At 35.1% G+C, this 19,727-nt stretch overlaps 1 protein-coding gene across 1 annotated transcript; it reads right to left on the minus strand.

Moving 5' to 3' along the window:
* Nucleotides 1–15,562: 15,562 nt before the first annotated feature.
* On the minus strand, nt 15,563–19,471 carry LOC127960125 (transcription factor Sp7-like). The gene is made up of 2 exons (XM_052559704.1): nt 19,322–19,471; nt 15,563–17,483 (listed from the first exon to the last, which is right to left on the minus strand). The coding sequence occupies exons 1-2, from the start codon at nt 19,340–19,342 to the stop codon at nt 16,182–16,184; spliced, it is 1,323 nt and encodes a 440-aa protein (XP_052415664.1). The 5' UTR covers nt 19,343–19,471; the 3' UTR covers nt 15,563–16,181.
* Nucleotides 19,472–19,727: the final 256 nt, after the last annotated feature.

Raw genomic sequence — 19,727 nt, forward strand, 5'->3', positions numbered from 1 at the left:
CTAAAGGTGGCTACTTTGAAGAACCTACAATATTACAGATTTTCAGTTGTTTCACACTTTTTTGTTATGTATATAATTCCATATATAATTCCACATGTGTTAATTCACAGTTTTGATGCCTTCAGTGTGACTCTACAATTTTCATAGTCATGAAAATAAAGAAAACTCTTTGAATGAGAAGGTGTGTCCAAACTCTTGACAACTCTGACAACATCACAACAGCACCAAAGTGAACCCCTTTTCCATCAGTTGCTGCATGGATAGAACAGCTGTAGGCTTCAACTCTAGAGAAAGAGAGAGCGAGAGACAGAGAGAGATAAATAAGAAACATTTGTTTAACATATTCAACTGGAATATATATATATATATATTATATATATATGAAAAGTGAAAGTCCTTGCAGCATGTGGTGCATCTCTTCAATTCGGGCAGGGATCTCCCTTTTTGATTGTTATATGTATCTTGGAAAAGTGAGAGTGTACTTGTTAGAATATTTTGAGATCATGAAAATATCCCTAGTGCCTTTTTTAATCATCTGTCCTACAATGAGCCTAATTGAATACATAAAATCACTTCATATTGGCCATGCAAAACATGACAGAAACTAACACATGATATAACTGTAACAATGTATAACTGTATGTGGAGTAGACTGCAGATTAGGCCAAATTGTAACAAACTATTAAATTGCCAAATGCCTCATTTATCATTGCAAAATAATGCCAAAACAACAGGCTAACACATACTGCAACTAGGCAGTCAGTGCAGTTTAATTATAAAATATATTTTATACATAAATATGGTAAAACAACGACTATTAAGCCAGTATTCACTCTAATACATTAAGCTGCAGGTAAATCTTACAAACCTTACATCAACCACGCTCTTGTCATCTGATAAGTTTAATTAATGTGCAGGCTAGATTCACTTATAATACTTCGTCATTAAAACACAATTAGGATTTATGAAATCATAGCCACGAATTAACGTCGTAGTAATTAATAAAACTAGCTCACAAATTCTTAATTTGGTGGGAATTAATTATTAATTCATAGTTAGCAGTTCTCACTATGTAAACTTTGCACCGTTTAAACGTTATAAAATAAAACTTAATTAAATATCGGTACTCACCGTCTGGTTGCTGTCCATGTCGTCCATCTTTAATTAGTGTTGATCCAGTACAGTAGGTGGCGCTGTCACAAAAATACTAGGGTCCTAAAGCTGCGGTCCAAGAACTGCGGTCCTGAAACTTATTATAAATATTAAATAATTATGTCAATGCAGTTTTGTTGACCCTTAAAATCAAATCAATAATTTACACATAAATAAGACTGAGAAACTTTTTTACATTTTACACTTATTTGTTCAGTCACTTTTGATAAACGCATCTTTCGCTCCATCTATTGGAGAAACAGTAATTTGCTGACAAAAAGTTAACAGAAAAAAGTTTGCTTTAGTAACTGCTTAGTCTTATTAAATTAGCGGGTTATGTTTAGTTGAGGAAACGTTTTGACTAAAAACTAATGTGTGAATAGCCTAATGAACGCACATAAAGCTGATAAATTATTAATAATTAGTGTTAATTATTTTAACAAATATTAAACTAAAAGATGAGTTTGTTCAGACTTACAATTTTCACTTTGCACCGATGGAAAAGGCGTAATAATCATATATATGTACTGTTTATATATCTATATACTAACAACAACCATCCTAGCCACATCATAGAAACTTATGTTGGGTAAGCATCAACCAATCAGAACACGTAAGCAACCGTATAGCAACGCCCGTAAACCAATCAAAATACCTCAACAACCGTATATCACGCACGAAAACCAATCAGAACAGGTCAACAACCGTATAGCAACGCGCGTAAACCAATCAGAACAGCTCAACAACTGCATAGCAACGCGCTAAAAGCCCTCAGCAAAACCATTTGCAAAATCGTATCCAATCACAACAACTCCCAAGATGTATAAACCAGATTTTTTTCAGTATATGCACATTATATATTTCAATTGTTTATTTTAGATATGCATTTTTTGTTTAAAGTAGTTTCTTTCATTCTTTATGTGCAGCTCTCATATGTCTCCTCAATGGGGCAGCATTGTATTTAATCTCAACCTGCTCTTATTTCAAATGACTGCTAAACTATATTTTTATCATTGGCCATTATTTTAATCTCACAACAACTTTGGTACACACATAGAAATAAACATATTCTCTGCCTAATCAAATATTTACAGGGTAAAACATTTAATTAAACACAATCCCTACAATGAATCCCAAATCAGCAAGAAGTCATAAAATGTGCAGAAAAATGTCCCAATATTTCTATGTATAATCTTTGGCTGTTGCAGTGCCATACCGTCTCATTTATCAAGCTTTAATCTGAGCATTTGATGAGCTATTCACTGCCGTCTGAATTATTAATGTAATTGGCATTGCTGAATGACTTTACTATGAACCACCACTGCAGGCAATTTATTTCATCAAATCTCCATTGAGTTCACAACACACACACACACACACACATACACAGCAGCCTTGGCCCCGTCTGTAGATTCGATTTTGTGGCTTTGCCAGGAGCCAAAATCATCAGCAGATTCTGTGCATCTTATAAGAAGTCGAGTAAAGTTATATGAAAAATTTTTTCCTTCCCCCAATATGCTGTGTTTCCTTTTTTGTGTGTGTTTTGATCCGGGCTCTTGCGGCGGGCCGTTCTGTGGTGAAGCGCGGGTTGGAGTGGCGCTGCTGTGTTATTTTTGGCATCAGCGGCGGTTGGTGGCTCTAGAGATGGAGTGGAGCGTTCCGGATCCAAACCCAAGCTGTTGAAGGGAATTCTCATCTGTAATGATCAGCGTCATTATGGGCTCACACTAACTGCAGGACGAGCCGCACGTTAATTTCAGTTCGTCCCTCAACAACACGTCACCCCTTCATACATGCATCTGGACGTGCATCATGCTACATGAACTCAAGAGACCAAACTTATTCTTAAAGAAGAAACGAAACATTATTTTAGACTGGATTGAACTCGACTATTTCACCGGCCTGTAGTGTTATTTTAGTACCACTGATATACTATGTACCGTTTTATGATCAGTGTTTGGGGATAACGCATTAAAAGTTACGCGAGTTACGTAATCAGAGTATTTTTTCAAGTAACTAGTAAAGTAAAGCATTATTTTTTAATTTACAAGAAAATATCGGAAGTATTTTTTCAAAAAAGTAATGCCAGTTACTTTTGTTTCCCATTTATTGACTGACAAGCCTCCTGTTGCCATATTGAGAGAAATTGGAAGTAATGTGTGCTGTGTGAACATGATTTAGTTCTAGACTAAATGTGAATGTGCATTAACAAAAAACAGATTTAGTATTCATCAAAATTAATTAAAACAGTGAAATGCAAACTCAGAGTATGACTCAAACCTGCAATAATTAAATATGTTAACACAAATGTATCTAATCCCGTTTTATTAACAAACATCCTTGCTTGTGACTTTTGATGATCCAGTTCAACCATAATAATAAAAAATGACTTTAGATAATCTAACAATTGTGCTTCATAGTTTTTTTTTTTTTTATTGTTGAAGAGCGTTGAACTTTCTTCTACAGACGTGAATTTACTTTTCCTTCAGCCTGAGGTTTATTCATTACACTTTTTGGTGGGAAATAACTTTTTTTTTTTTTAAACAAGCCCGCTTCATATTTAAAAAGTAACGCAAAAGTAACTTAAAAGTAACGTAATGCATTACTTTCCATAAAAAGTAACTAAGTAACGTATTTAGTTACTTTTTTTAAGGAGTGATGCAATATTGTAATACATAAATACATTTTAAAAGTAACTTTCCACAGCACTGTGTATGATTATATTTAAACTAGTTTTCGTTTGAATTTTAGTTTGAGTAATTTTGTTGTTTTTGTCTTTTAATTGTCTTTCGCAACATTTTTTTATTTTATAAATTTTAATATGTTATGTTACTATTTCACGTTAAACTGAGCAAAAACGTTGGATTGATAACTTGCTGTGAAATAAGTTATATTTTAATAAAATTTTATTTCAGTTAATGTTTATTTATTTAACAATGTAAAAGTAACAAAGTAAAATGTTTTTAATAGTTCTACACTGTAAAAAAAAAGTATATATTTTTTTCCAAAGTTGAAACATAAAAAAAGATACTATACCATTTCAATGTGTTACGTGTCGTTTCTTTGCAATTGTGAAATTTTCTTGTGATTTCTGATAAAAAATTGCTTCTAAACCAAGTTTTTTCAGCGTTGTTTGAGTTTAAGTTCACAAACTAAATTAGTATAAAAGACAAAGCATATCTCTCAGCCAACTTCAGTTTTAATAAATAGTGGTTTTCATTAAGACTTCATAATACTAAACATTAAAACGTTCTTTATGTTTCACGTATCTTCCTGTATGTACAAGACTCAATGGATCCATGGTTAAAAAAACCCTACGCTTTTTCAGTTACATTAATCAGTCGTTCAAGCTATTTATAAATAATTTAAAACAAAACTACAGTATTTTTTATTTTTTAATAAATGTAAAAGCAATGGCCTTTTCTGTAGTTTTTTGTATTATACTCATCACTTTAATTTAACCATTTGCATAATTTAAATGCTTTCTATATAATAAAACACAAAAAATAAGTTCTCCAAAAGTCTGTCCAGGCCGGTCAAGGGTTACGCCTGAGGTTTTGATTGCTGAACTCGAAGCGTTTAACAGACTGAATGAAGAACGTCTCCACTGCTATCCTTGTATATTTTTGCATTAAAAGTTTGCTTTAAGTTACCGGCGCTCAAATAAACACACTTCCGCCCGGCGTAACGCAGCACTTGGTCAAGCGTTGCAGTTGTTTAAAGTCAGTCTTGCTATTAGAAACCAAACCGGTTTGTGCAGCGTCAAGCATTTTTCATCCTCCCATTATGTGCTGTAACATCATGTTAAAATGTGTCTCTAACCACTCTTGGCATTAAATGAGAGAATGAGATGATTTCAGTTTATGTATTTATTTTGGGTGGTGAGTGCGTGCAAATGCATGCAAAGTTCGCATGCTTGTGTGTGCGTGCAACAGCGTGCATGATGCCAAATAGTTGTGTTTTAGTGTGCATGCATGTGTGTATTGGGTTATGCATCAGCGTGCATGATGGCGAACACTTGAGTGTGAGTGTGTGTGTGTGCGAACCCACAAGGATATTTAAATTTCTGCTGGATATTAAAGAAGCATGCGGTGGCAGCGGCCCTCGGGTGAGTTGAGGGGAGTGTTGTGGCCGTGACTCTGGTGGGAGACGAGGGAGAAGTGGCTCATGGTCAGGGCTTCTGCTGGACACACTGGCGCCTCTTTCTGGAGGACTTCAGAACCACCACACTCCTCCACCAGAACCCTGCCAACCCAAATCACTCACTTCAACATCCTTCCACTTCTCTCGCTCTCTCTCTCTTGCTCTCTCTCGCCCACTCTAAAGCTATTTTCCTATCAAATTTTAATTTCTCTGAACATTTGTTTATGCGGTTTTCAAAAGTTTTCTTCTAATACTTTGGGGCTGCATTCGAAAAGCAACCCAATGCTGCGTTTAAAAACTGTTTGTACAATTACAATGTTGCCAAACTGTTTTATAAATGATGTTGAGATTAAATGCTGAGACTGCAAGGGTACATAACTGACCATGTGTTATTTTAGGGCTTTAGAACATGACAGTTATACTAGCAAACAACAATATAATTAATGCTGTGCCTAATGTATTAAATGGCTCACAGTAGTGGGACACATTTTTTCTAGTTTTCATTATTATTTATAGTAGTAATTCAAATCCTATAACTGTTTTAGTTTATATTTGCCTGAATGAATGTTTGCAAGTTTGCAGTCCATACAATAATAATTTATCTTGTATGCATTTGTTCCGAAGCCTATTTCCTCCATGGAATAAAAAATGAAAAAGATAAAAACAACTTTATATATTTCATATTTCTTTATATATTTTTCTCATGATTTAGAATTTCATTTCTTAGAATTGTGAGATTTTTTTTTTAATTATCAGATATTAACTCTATAAAATATATATAATATGTAAACTTTTCTGAGTACTGACTTTTCTTGCAATTCTGTTTTTTGTTTCTGCCATGTAATAAAAAATAAAAGTAACTGAGGCTTTTTTCTCACATTTCTTACTATTACGAGTTTTTTTTTTTAAATCACAATTCAGACTTTTTTTTAGAATTGTTAAAAAATTCTGAGATATAAACTTAAAACTGTAAGAAGAAGTCTGAACTGTGAGTCAAAAAGTAGCAATTAAAGTTATGTTTTTTGTTTGTTTGTCACAAATAATGTATGATGTATGATTTTATTTAGTGATTTTTTTCTCATTTAGGATCATCAACATGCATGCATATTAAAGACACTCAACTTTTATACAATGTGTCAATGGTCGCATTTTGGTCAAAGTCAAAACCTTTTTTTTATGATTTATTCTGTGACAGAAACAAGCTTCTGTAGCCCCTCAAAGTTTTTTTTTTTATGTTTTATTTATCACAGTAGTTCTTCGTTTTGCATTTATTTGCTCTTTGAAAAAGCAAAAGCTTCAAAATAAATTTTGAAAAAACGGCTTTCGCAGCTTTACACAGTGAAATAGATGAGTGTAAAAACATCTAGAATCATAAACTCAAGGAATGTCTATTTTAAAATGTCACAGCTCATTTCCCTAACTTCCATTTCTTTTCTTTTTTCTGGAAGCAATTTGTCATCCAAAGGACATTTAATAGGGAACATATTATCTTTTTACAGGGGCATGGAGTCTGCCACAGCCTGCCCACAGTTCCTATAAACAGAATTGGTTCAGTTAGTGGTGCGTTTGATACATTTGAGGGCAGCAGTGAGTTCAGTCGCAGACTGGAGCCTGTAAAGTGCTTCTGTTCACCAGGACCTTGCCAACGCAGTTAATTTAAATGAGCTAATGATGATCAATCTTCATTTGTGTTGCCAAACTCAATGCTCTCTTTCCTTGTTTTTAATCGGTTTTCCATCTGACCTTCCCCGACCTCAGATTCTTGTTTTCGGTTCCCCGGTTTCTCTCTTCTTCTCCTTCATGATTTGTTTTGCTGCCATTGTTGGACGCAGCAGAGCCCGAGGCGTCTCGAGAGCCCTAAAACAATGAGGCGCTCACCTGTGCACACCTGTGGAAATCTGCCCGAGGGCATCCTGAGGGAAATACTCACTGTAGATGAGTGAGGACCACTGTAACTGCATTCATCCACTACCAAACAATCAGAAAAACAGCACAACGAATCATTCAATCTTTCAGCTGCACATGCATGCAAACACAGTTCTGTTTTTTTTGTGCTGTCAAATGATTAATTGCATGCAAAATAAAAGTTTTTGTTTACATAATATATGTATGCGTACTGTTTTTTATTTATTATGCATACATAAAAACACACACATAAAGCATATATATATATATATTAACATAAAAACATAGCAGTTTTGTTTTTAAAACATGCAATCGTGTGTTTTTATATATGCATAATAAATAAACACAGTTTACACACATATATTATGTAAAAACAAAAACATTTGGATTATTTTGGATGCGATTATTTTTTGACAGCACTAGTTTTAACCCTTTTGGGTCTGTTTGCCTGGTTTTTTGAGTTGTTGAAAATACTGGTTAACCTATGATTTTATTTTTGATGTTTTGTGTATTATGTGGATTTTGTGGATTATGGGCAGGCATGCAAAGTTTTGACACTCATGGCATGTGCATAAAATAATTCTGATGTTATTATTAATTTCATGCTTAATGGCAGCTGCATAGAAACTACCAAAACAATATATTTATGATGCATTTTATGTCAGTTATCTTATATATTATATATGTATATATTTCTTATATATTATATATCTTATGTATGCATTTTGTCAGTTATCTTATATATAATTTTTTTTTAATATATTGAAATAATCACATATTTAAAGTGTGATTTTTGGGGAGTTATACTCAATCTATTTAAGGTTATGTTTTTTGTTTGTTTGTCAGAAATAATGGATGATGTATGAATTTATTCTTGATATTTTGTGATTTTTTTCTCATTAAGGATCATCAACATGCATGCACATTTTTGACAACAATTCTATTACAAAAAATGGATGCACAGAAAAATATGTATATTTTTTGATGTACAGTATTTTGTGAAGTTTTTTCAACTACATTTTAGGCAGATGCTTTTATACAGTGTGTGTCAATGTTGTTAAAATGTTTTCAAAAATACTGTTTCTAAAGTTTAAAATTAATGAAAAAGTAAAAACTATTTTACGAACATTTAAAAAATTTAATTTTCTTTTTATTAATGTTTGAGACTTATTATTTTTTTTACATTTAATTGTATTTATTTTTTATTTTTTGATGAATTATATTAAAACAGGTTGGGGTCAAATGGACTTGTACCATGATTTTTAACATAATCCTTCCCTATATTTAAATTATCTTACACTGTTTGTGCTTGAGCACCTAAAGAAAGACTAAAATCCCTCTTAAAACTGTATTGCAACCCTCATGCACGAGAAACAGTAAAACTCAAGCTTGTATTTATCCACTGACCATCTGTGAAGGGGGCGATCTTTTCCTGTCATCTTCTCTTTCTCTCTCTCTCTCATGGCTCTGAGTATATTTATCTTTTTATGGCTTCACTCGAGGCAGATCCTCGTCTTTCCTTTTTTTCCCCCTCCAACATAAAGATACAAAAATAACACAAGGTTACCGCCACCACAGGGGAGTATAAAAGTTCAAAAATAATAGTCAGAAGCCACGGACCCTCCTGTACCCCCCATATAAAGCTCCTGCACCCCCACCCATGGATGCACACCCCACCCAACCCTCCACCGCCAGCCCACTTCAGACCACTATAAACATGTCATGCCCTGATGATAGAGCCGGCCCGGGATGCTTTATACCAGCTGACCTCAACTCCAGCTCATTAGAGCCAGTAAATGAGAACCATACACACGAGTCAAAGAGCAGTCGATGAGGAGAGAGCGCTGTGTGAGGGGTGATGCATGCATTTGATCATTAAAATAAAGTCTGCGATGTGTGCAATGCTTTCGGTGCTCACAGCTTTTGCATTTTTCAGTAGCTCAGTTTTTATACTTCACACAGACTTGATCTCGTGCAGGAAAAGCCCATTGTTGTGTATCAAAATATTTACTACAGTATATAAAATATAAAAGAAAAAGTGTAATTACAATTCTGTATATGCAAACTGGTTGATTCCAAAATTCACTGAAAAAAAGAAGAAGAAAAAAAAGAGGAAAATTGGTGTACTTTCCACTCAGACATTGCTAGATTTCACAAAGAATTACAAAGAAAAGGAAAGTAAAACTTTTGGGGTAGAAAAACTGAAAGAGAAATTAATGTGCACCAAAATGTGCACCAATAATCTGTTTTATTTGCAATGTTAAAATTTACAGTGAATATAAGTGTGACATTTTTAAACTTAACAAAAATGATGCTTTAATTTCATTGCAATATAATGCATAAGGCATGAATTTTTTTAAACAATAATAATTATAAAGAACGTTTTTCTAATTCCTCACAAGCGCTGTTATAAAATAAAATAAATAAATAAAACACTCAAAAAAAACACTCTTTTTTCATAAAATAGCATAAAAAAGAAATGTATCAGTCACAATAAACAGTAGAGGTACATTTTTAACCTTCAAAGTTAAATAATAAATAATAAAAACCTAAAGGTTTATAAAAAACTAAATTATCAAAAAAATAAATAGTGCACACATAAGCTGAATTAATTGCATAAAGAGTAAAAAGAGAAATGTCAAGTCCTTCCAAATAAAATAAATCAAACATAAATAAGTTCTGTAATAAAGAGTCTGTTCTCCCATAAATATAAAAACATAATTTCAATGGAAATTCCATATTCAAACATTTTGGCACTTTATTGTCACTTAATATTACGAATATAGAAGATGTAATTGTGGGATTTTAACACATTATAAAAGCTAAATTTCTTTAAAAAAAAATAAAATAAAAAAAAAATAACTCTGAATAAAATGTAAAACCCTGACTGTATGAAGACCTGGTGATTTCCTCTCTTTAGTGGTCAGTCGTCTCCTGCCCCGCGCTGGTCGTCCTGCAGCGGTACGGGGGGTAATTGTCCGGCGGTGGGGCGGGTGGGGGGTAATTGGTCCTCACAGACAGCGGGGGAGGCTTTCTGAGAGACTCTTTGTGTGACTGAGAGCTCTGCTTAGTTTGTGCTGCAAAAACTAATTAAAGCATTTGTTGAGCTGTGAGACTGAACCAATATACGGCATGAGCAGGGGCGATTCTAGGATTTTTTCAACTGGGGGGCACAAGAGGGGCCACGATTAATACAGAGGGGCCAATCTTGTGTTGTTTGAACTGTATATCCAAATCATTTCAAGAGTTCAGTAACCTTTAAAATTAGTAATAAACAGTGATAATAGCAATTATTCACTGCTCTAAATAACAAAAAATCAAATACAATTTGTATTAACTTTTCACTTTACAAAAGTGAAAGAAAAACTGTAATAAATAAAATAATCCAATGTATGAATAGTGTACAACTCACAAATAATAATAATATAATTTATTTATAATAGCCTTATATAATATATATATAATAGCCTTATTTATATAAATGCAGAATAACATTAATAATTCATAGAAATAAATACACAATTAATTAATTAATATAACTAATATAAATTTAATATAATTTCATTATATGTTTTTGTTTATTATCCACATCCCATTCAATTTGCATAGCAGCAGTTGCAGTAAATTTGCATTGATGAATAAACAAAATCAACTTATGCCAAGGCTAATTAATCTTGAGCATATTGATTTAAAAATATCATATATCCATACTTTGTTAGAAAGCTACTTGTTCAAAAAGGTAGCTTTAGTTTAACATGTAAAATATGTGGATCCTATAAAACAGTTTAGAATAGCTTAATTAGTCCAGTGTTATTTTAGTATTAGTTATTTATTTAGCTATTTAATCATGCATTAAATAATTATGTATGATTTTTTTGAGAATGTTTCTGGGTGTCATCAAATGACGTTTTGTCAATAACTTCTGTGAAGGGAGGGAGAGAGAGCTAGAGAGAGAGCTTTCCAGGGTGCAGACAGCAATCGCGGAGCACCATGGTGATTTAGAACGCCAACTGAATTTATTAGGAATCTACAGACGCAAATAGACTAAAGGTGTAGAAAAATAAAGACCTATATGTGTATTTTGGACTTTTTTTTCACCACAAGTCTGAAAGAAGACATGTTACTGAAGACAAACAGGCCCAAATCTCAAAATTGACCAGTAAAAAACAACAATGTTTTTGCATGTGTCCAGAGGTGGGTAGAGTACCCAAAAACTTTACTCAAGTAAAAGTAAAAGTAATTCTAGAAATATTTACTCAAGTAAAAGTAAAAGTACTAGTCTTGAATAGTTACTTGAGTAATCGGATAAAAAAATCTACTCAAGTAGTTAGTTACTTTGGGTCATATATACGGAGCCTATTTTTATTTAGATATATAGATAAATGTATGTAATGTATGTGTGCATGTGTAAATGTATATATTTCATCAGCCTTTACTCCAATTTATTATAAAACCCTGTCTGTTTACTTAAGTAACAGATATAGGTTTCATGCCATAACATATTTTTAATACGACTTACTTTATATTAAATGTGAATTTAACATTGAACGTTAATGTGATATAAATATTGCTAATAATCTTTCATTGTTCAGAAAGAGAGCAAATAACTTTTACATTATTAAAGAACATTTTCACTGACAGTCTAGATTTCAATCACTCTCAGAAACTCCCATTAAAATCACTGAAATTGTTAACACTGTAAAATCAATATCTTTAATTATAGATTCGTACACACATCTGCACTTTGTTGTTTCTGACGAGAGAATTCGCCAGAAAGAGGTATTCAGTCAGTGAGCGAGTGAAGGAAGCACCGGCATTTCAGCGATGACTCATCCGATCGCCTCTGATTGGCCATTGCATTCAAAAGCTCAACAGAACCGTGTCTGATTGGTTATAATGCGCAACGATGTAAAACACGTCTATCTCTGGCTCAGCGCCAGCAAGCGATCACAGAACTGAATTTAGCAGCTGATGATGTGACTTGCTGAACGTACTCGCACCGGTGTGATTGTATTAAAATTAATACAATCTTAATCGGCTATTTTTTGTCTTTTGGAAGCTGCATTCAACTTGACTCCCCTCTGTTATAAGCCACACACGTACAACAAACTACTGTCATAGTGGTATCGTGTACTGTAATCGAATTTAGCCCAAGTTATTACCTGTTAAACAGTAGACAGTACACGCGGTGTTCATCTAATAAGAATCTCCATCGCAAGCAAATAATAGCCTTTGCAGATTTGCTTTCAATTCAGTGCAGTTCCATAGTCCCGTTTTCAACGCTGCTGATGTTAAACGTTACAACTCTGAGTGAACCGCTTCAGATGCTCAGCGCGTGCGGCAGGGAACTGAACGACTCCTTCAAACTGATTCATGAACCAATTCACTCGTTTGCCAATTGGTTTGATCAAGCCTTTGAACAGAATTGACTCAAAAGAATGAATCATTAGCGAATGGGCATCGCTCATTGCCCAGAGAAAAGTAGACGGCGCGTTTGTAATAAACTGATGCATTTATAACATTTATTACATTAAGATAAAGTAACGAGAGGAGCGTCGCTCACAGTAACGAACAGTACAGATTTTTCCCAAAACATTTACTCAAGTAAGAGTATAAAGTACCCATTTTTAAATATACTCCGAAAAGTATTAGTTACCCCGAAAAATTACTCAAGTAAATGTAACGAAGTAAATGTTACTACCCACCTCTGCATGTGTCTCACCCATATAGCCTTAAAAAAAAAAAGTCTCAAGTGTGGAGCGTTAGATAAACATTACACGATTTGTTTCGTCACCTCACTTGAGTGAAAAAAGTCGCTAATCGACTGCATGATTCAATAATGACTTTATTAGAATTGCTATTATAGTTTTTTTTTTTAAACCATTGCTTTAAATTGCGTTGTTGCCTATATCGGCTCGTTCGGCCGAAATCGTAACGCAGTAAACCCCTTTTAAATTCAGCATCAGAGGAGCATAGTAAATATAATGATTAGCATCTTGGTCTGCTAGGAGATAACATCGTCATCGAACCTGGTCTGTCTAACACCGAAAGACGTTAACGTTAGTACCAAACACTTCTTGCACTGCAAAAACTCGCTAATCGAAAAACATAAGCTATTTAAAATAGGTGCTTTTTTTTTTGGAAAACAGCAGCTCGCTATTCTTAGTCCTCGTTGAGAAGCATCGCGACTCAATCATGAGTTATTTACTAAACTGAAAGATTATAATTTGAATTTGTGAGTGACAGACAAGTAGAAATGTGGGGGCACACTGGGGGGCCAATCAGTTTTCAGGAGGGGCCAGTGCCCCCATGGCCCCTCCCCTGGCTACGCCACTGGGCATGAGGAACACTTACTGTATCTGGCTTTATATTCTTTCCCTTCACGAAACATTCAAAGCAATGACACTTCATTTCTGGAGAGAAAAGGTTTTACTCACACTTTGTGGTCAACTTATTCTGAGCATCAAACGGTTGATTTATGATTCAATACGCCGCTGTGATACTGAAACACAAGCGTTTTCAGACCAAACCTCACATCTGGCTGAACATAAAGATGTTTTTTTAAGATTAGTATTGTTTTTACACAAACTGTGAATATTTCAGTATTTTCTGTATCCACAGCGTGCAGGTTTTTGGTCATTTTGATGGTTGCAGATATGTTTTTTAATATATTGAAAACAGATGCATCATGAATAAATGTGAAAGAACATCATAAAAACATCTGTAGGTTATTTCAACCCAAAATGACGAGAAACACAAACTTATATATTTGAACACAGAGTATTGAGATAATTTAAACTAATAAGGTTTATTGAGATTTTGCATCTTGATCCCCTTCAGTTCTTCATAACTGTAACACTTCTGAAAATTGTTATTTTTAATTTTATATTTATTTTTGATTATTCTTAGTAAAAAAAAAAAAAAAAAAAAAAAAAATATATATATATATATAAATAAAACATGTTTAATTTAAAATAAATGATGTATACATTCTGACTTTATTTTATTATTTTATTTCTATTTTTTCTATAACAGTAATGGCAATTTGAAGGGAAATGTGTTAAAAATTAAAATTATGGTCCTAATACTATTAGGTTAAGTTTTGGTTAGGTGTAATTTTTTTCTTTAGATTTTAGGATGATATAGGACTAAACATACTAAAATAAAAATAAACAAAAATAAAATAAAACTCTACTGCTTTTGCACGAATGGTTGTTTCACTGCTTAACTAAATTACTGTTTATGCTTTAAGTTTGATTTTTACTTTAATCAGTTTATAGAAATCTGCCTTTCCACAATTATTTAGGATTTTACTTCAAAAAAATTATATTTCATACATGTCTTTGTTGAAATTTAAATGCTGTTGTAAAAATCTGCTTATAATATTCAGAGTTGAAATAACTTTACATAAAAACCATCACATGAATGAGAAGACTTAATTTATTCATAAATGACACGCTTCATGGTCTACCTCCATTTCTGAAAAACCAGTGAAACACAACATTGTCTCATAATTTAAAACATAAATTAGGTTTGATGTAAATAGGGAATTAAATTAAACAATGACAAGCGACAGGACCAATAATGAAACAAAAGAAAACAATTCACTGTACACCAGATCAGTTCTATCAAAGTCATGAGTCCTCAAGAAAGTTTTCAGAATTAAACAAAAGAAATCAATTTGAATTAAATAAAAACAGGACAAAGTATGCATCGATCGGAAGCCCAAATATCAGAAGCTCTGCTGACAGAAACATAACGCTGGGCTTCAAAAACACCGTCCCTAAAAGTTGTCAAAAAGTAGAAATCTAACACAAAGAAGAGGAAATAATTCAATAATAATTTGTAGACATAAAAACATTTTAAAATACTCCCCAAAATGTAGGCCTCTCCAGACAAACGTGTCTGAAGTTCTTTGTACACAGTATGATTTTTCATGTTTTTTTTAAATAAGTCTCTTCTGCTCACCAAGCCTGTATTTATTTGATCCAAAGTACAGTAAAAAGAATAAAATTCTGAAATAGTTTTACTATTTAAAATAACAGTTTTCTGTGTGAATCTGTGTTAAAGTGTAATTTATTTCTGTGATGCTCCGCTGTATTTTCAGCATCATTCCTCCAGTCTTCAGTGTCACATGATCTTCAGAAATCAGAATAATATGATGATTTACTGCTCAAGAAACATTTCTGATTATTATGTTGAAAACAGATGCGTAAAAGTTCAGAAGAACAGCATTTTTCTGAAATAGAGATATTTTGTAACATTTTAAATGTCTTTATCAACTGATCAATTTAAAGCATCCTAAATATATATATATATATATATATATATATATATATATATACATATATATATATATATATATATATATATACTGACTCAAAGCGTTAGAATGGAACAGTGTATAATGTTACAAAAGCTTTTTATTTCAGATAAATACTGATCTTTGGATCTTTCTATTTATTTAAAGATTCATGTTCTCAACTGTTTTAAATAGTGATAATTATAAATGTTTCTTGAACAGCAAATAAGTATATTAGAATGATTTCTGAAGATCATGTGACACTGAAAACTGCAATAAATGATGCTGAAAATACAGCTTTTATCACAGGCATAAATCACATTTTAACAGATATTTACATAGAAAACCGCTGTTTGAAATACTAAAAATATGTTCAAATTTAATTGTTTTTACTGTACTTTGGATGAAATAAATGCAGGATTGCTGAGCAGAAGAGGCTTCTTTAAAAACATTAAATATCTTACTGTTCAAAAGCCCACTACTTTTGACTAGCAGTGTAATTAATTTCTCCCAGTCTAGAAAATGTTCATGATACGCTGCGCTCCGTGGAACATATTCGACTAGTTCCTAAAAACAGATTGCATAATAAAACACAGGAATCTTTTCATACGCAGCTTAGCACCAATGCAACAGTAGCTCCACTTATCAGAGTCTTCATCTGATTCCTCACACATCGCTTTTATATCTCCAGCAGCCCACTGCTGCCGTCCACACCGTTCCCTGTGCTGCTCTTTTCATCTCCACCAACTGTTGGGTCCTGCATGCCACCCGCGGGCCCCTGAGGAGCCACTTTACCGGAATCCGCTGATTCCTCGGTTCCTCTGGGATCTGTCTCCTCTTCCGGACCCTTCCCTTGAAGACTGGCTTCCGTGTGGGTTTTCTGATGTTTGCTGAGATGGTCGCTCCTCGTGAAGCGCTTGTTGCACAGGAGACACGTGAACTTCTTTTCTCGCGTGTGCGTGCGGACGTGGCGCTCCAGCTCGTCGGAGCGAGTGAACCGCTTCCCGCAGAAGAGCCAGTTGCAGACGAACGGTCGTTCGCCCGTGTGCCAACGCAGGTGGGCTTTGAGGTGCGAAGCCTTGCCATAAACCTTCCCACAGCCGGGAATGTGGCAGCTGTGGACGGGTTTCTTGCGCAGGGATGCGGCCGAGGCACCAAGCCTCTCCAACTCTTGGCAATTTGGGCAATCGCAAGAAGACCTTCCGGTGGTAGATCCACCGGTGTATCCGGGAGATCCCCGAGCCGGTTTGAGCCCCATGGAATTGTCCAGGATTCCAGAAGTTGGGATGGGTTTGGGCTTGTACATGTCCTGAGGGAGCATGTGCTGTGAGGACTGGAGCGAGCTCAAGCCTACGGACGGATATGGCGCAGGATTTAAAGATGTAAAATCAGGAGCGTAACTAGGCATCTGGGAATTGAGGGATGCTTGAGGTGCAACCGGTTGGAGGCTCTCGGATTGAGGTTGTCCTGCGCTTAGCCAGTTTGAGTTGGTGTGGACGTCCCACCAAGAAGATGTTGCGTTCGCAGGAGCAGCCGTGATTCCGGGATGGATGCCCTTGTACCAGGAGCCGTAGGGATGCGTCATGTCCAAGTAGGTGTTGACGCTGGTCAGGCAGTCCGCGGTGGCTTTGGTCCCCAGGAGCGAAGGGTCTTGAGAGGCACTAGAGGTTTGGAAACTGGAGAACGGGTTGTATTCGGAGCCGTACGCTCCCGTGGGAGCAGGAGGAGGGCTGCCGGTTGGGGTGAGCAAACCCCCGGCGGAGCTGAAGGAGCCGCTGTAAGAGTCCGCGATGCCCTCATTGCCTCGCACATTATTCTTAGGGCTCTGGAGTTCAGAGGTCATGCTGTAGGCTTTCTTAACTGGTACCGTGCTTCCCGTTTTACCAGGTGTGGCGGAATCTCGGACTGGACTGGTGTTTCCAAACTTGTTGCAGGTTGCGGTTAGCATAGCCAAGGGACTGGATCCATAACGTGTTTCCTCCTGGGAAATCAATAAGAGATCAGAACACAATCCATGTTGCTTCAAGTACAGCCAAGCCAAATATTATTCAGACAACAGTGGGTGCGGGACACTACAGTTCATTAATGTAAGTGAGGATAGCGAAATAAAGTGAGTTATAATATACCCGAAAATACTTCATACAGTGGACTACCAGTACAAATTGGGAATAAAAATATTCATATACTTTGAGCTGACTATGTTTTGCTCAAGTGTTTTTCTTTAATTGCTAATGTGACCTTGGTAATTGGTTGAGCTGAATTGGTATTATCTACCAATTGTGTACTTAGATTTAACAGCGAAATCATTTCTGGTTGATTGTAATCCATTACATACCTTTCTATCAAAGTGATCTGACATTATCAAGATTAATTTGTTCTGACACAGTTTAACTATGAGTTTCTGTTATAATTTATTACCATTTTCTAAACTATAGCCAATAAACTGTGAGAAATGTTGGCTTCTGACTGTAGCCATCATAATGTTTTCTTGCATAAAAGAGGTTGTGCAAAGATCCTTACTGCGCTATTAGTCTAGACAAAATTATGTGCCAGCGTTGACAACACAATAATTAATGTCACCACACATGGAGTTCCTGTTTGACATGTTTGCATCTCTATAGAGACCATCTGTCTGTGAAAAACAGGCAACAATATGATATTGTTTGTAAGAACAAACTTTGTTTGGTTTTGAATACTCTAATTGTGCTGTCAGTCTAAGTGTCAACTGAGCATTGGAACAAATGCACAAGAATAAAAAATGTAGAAATCAAAGATGGTCAATTATTTTCCATATACTCACACTCACATTGACCCAAGTAGGTATTTATCATGCTTTATGCCAGTGCATGAACACATCCACAGAAAAACACGTGGTAAACATGTTTACAGTCAACAATGAGAAATTCAAAATTGAAGGACAAAAAGTTCTCAGTTTAGATGTTAAATTAAAAGGCAGATTGGCATTTTAGGATTCCTATAACCCTAACTTAAGATGCTGAGTTCAATCATCACTTTACAGTCACAGACTATGGTTGGATCTCGCTTCATTTGGAATAGCAGTGGTCTACCCTATTTTCCGTTGGGAAGTGATGATGAATGAATGAGTAAGGCGCAGTGTGTGTCATGATATTTCCTGCTGAGTGTGTGCGGTTCATCTTGGCAAAGGTTTTGCCCCCGTTTCCAGGTTAATTGCTCTCTTTTACTGCGTGGAGCTTAAATTTGATGCCTACATCCAAAACCATTGGCGCAAAAGTTTTATGTCTCCTAGTTTGGACTCCTAGTTTTATTTATTTATTACATTTCAGTGTCTAGGCTGAACTATCTGGTCATACATTTGAAAGCATTTTGATTGTGTTGCAACAAACCCCAAACCCTTAACAATAAGGATTCCTTAGTGGTTTTTAGGTTTAGTCAAAAACTTTTTTTTTTGCTCTACAATGTTATTCACATCAATTTATTGGTGTCTAGATTCTTACACACCATTAAGGTTTCTAAAGAACTACAGAATAAAAAAGCTTTTTCAATGAATGAAAAACCCCTAGCTTCAACTGTGAATTTAAGTGCATGGTCTTTCCTGACAACATTGAATTGCAGTGTTTTTCTTTGGTTTTAATCACATTGTTCATGCAATTACTTCTAAAATGAGTTATTTTCATTCCACTTTAAATTTCATACACAAGCAATCTAATAACTTTTACTGAGTGACAAGAATCAGAAGAAATCCCGTGTAAACCAATAAGGCACAAATTCAAACCACCTCGTTTGATACTGAAAGCTGAAAACATTCGCATCTCTGAGATCAGACTGTGTTCTCCATACCTCCAGAATCGACGCGGCCATCCCGGAGGAAGCAGTCCTGTGAAGATCAGTCCAAAGGCAGCAGGAGAAGCTCTCGGTCCAGAGTCTGACTGAAATAAACTCCGCCGGAGCTCAGCGACTCTTCTTTGAGGAGAACCGGATACCGGGAGACCCGCCTCCTACTGACCGGAGACCGGAGAGAGAGAGAGAGAGAGAGAGAGAGAGAGAGAGAGAGAGAGAGAGAGAGAGAGAGAGAGAGAGAGAGAGAGAGAGAGAGCGCGCGCGCCAAATGGATATCTTAAATCAGATTACGAATTATGGGGGGATTAGACCCTCCCAATTTAAGTTTGACCCACAAAAATAAGTTAAATCAAGAGGCTGGGGTCACAAATGGACGCTGTGTTTTAATATATAAATGTAGCTTATA

The sequence above is a fragment of the Carassius gibelio genome, chromosome B6 (assembly GCF_023724105.1).
Source record: "Carassius gibelio isolate Cgi1373 ecotype wild population from Czech Republic chromosome B6, carGib1.2-hapl.c, whole genome shotgun sequence".
NCBI classification, from domain to species: Eukaryota; Metazoa; Chordata; class Actinopteri; order Cypriniformes; family Cyprinidae; genus Carassius; species Carassius gibelio.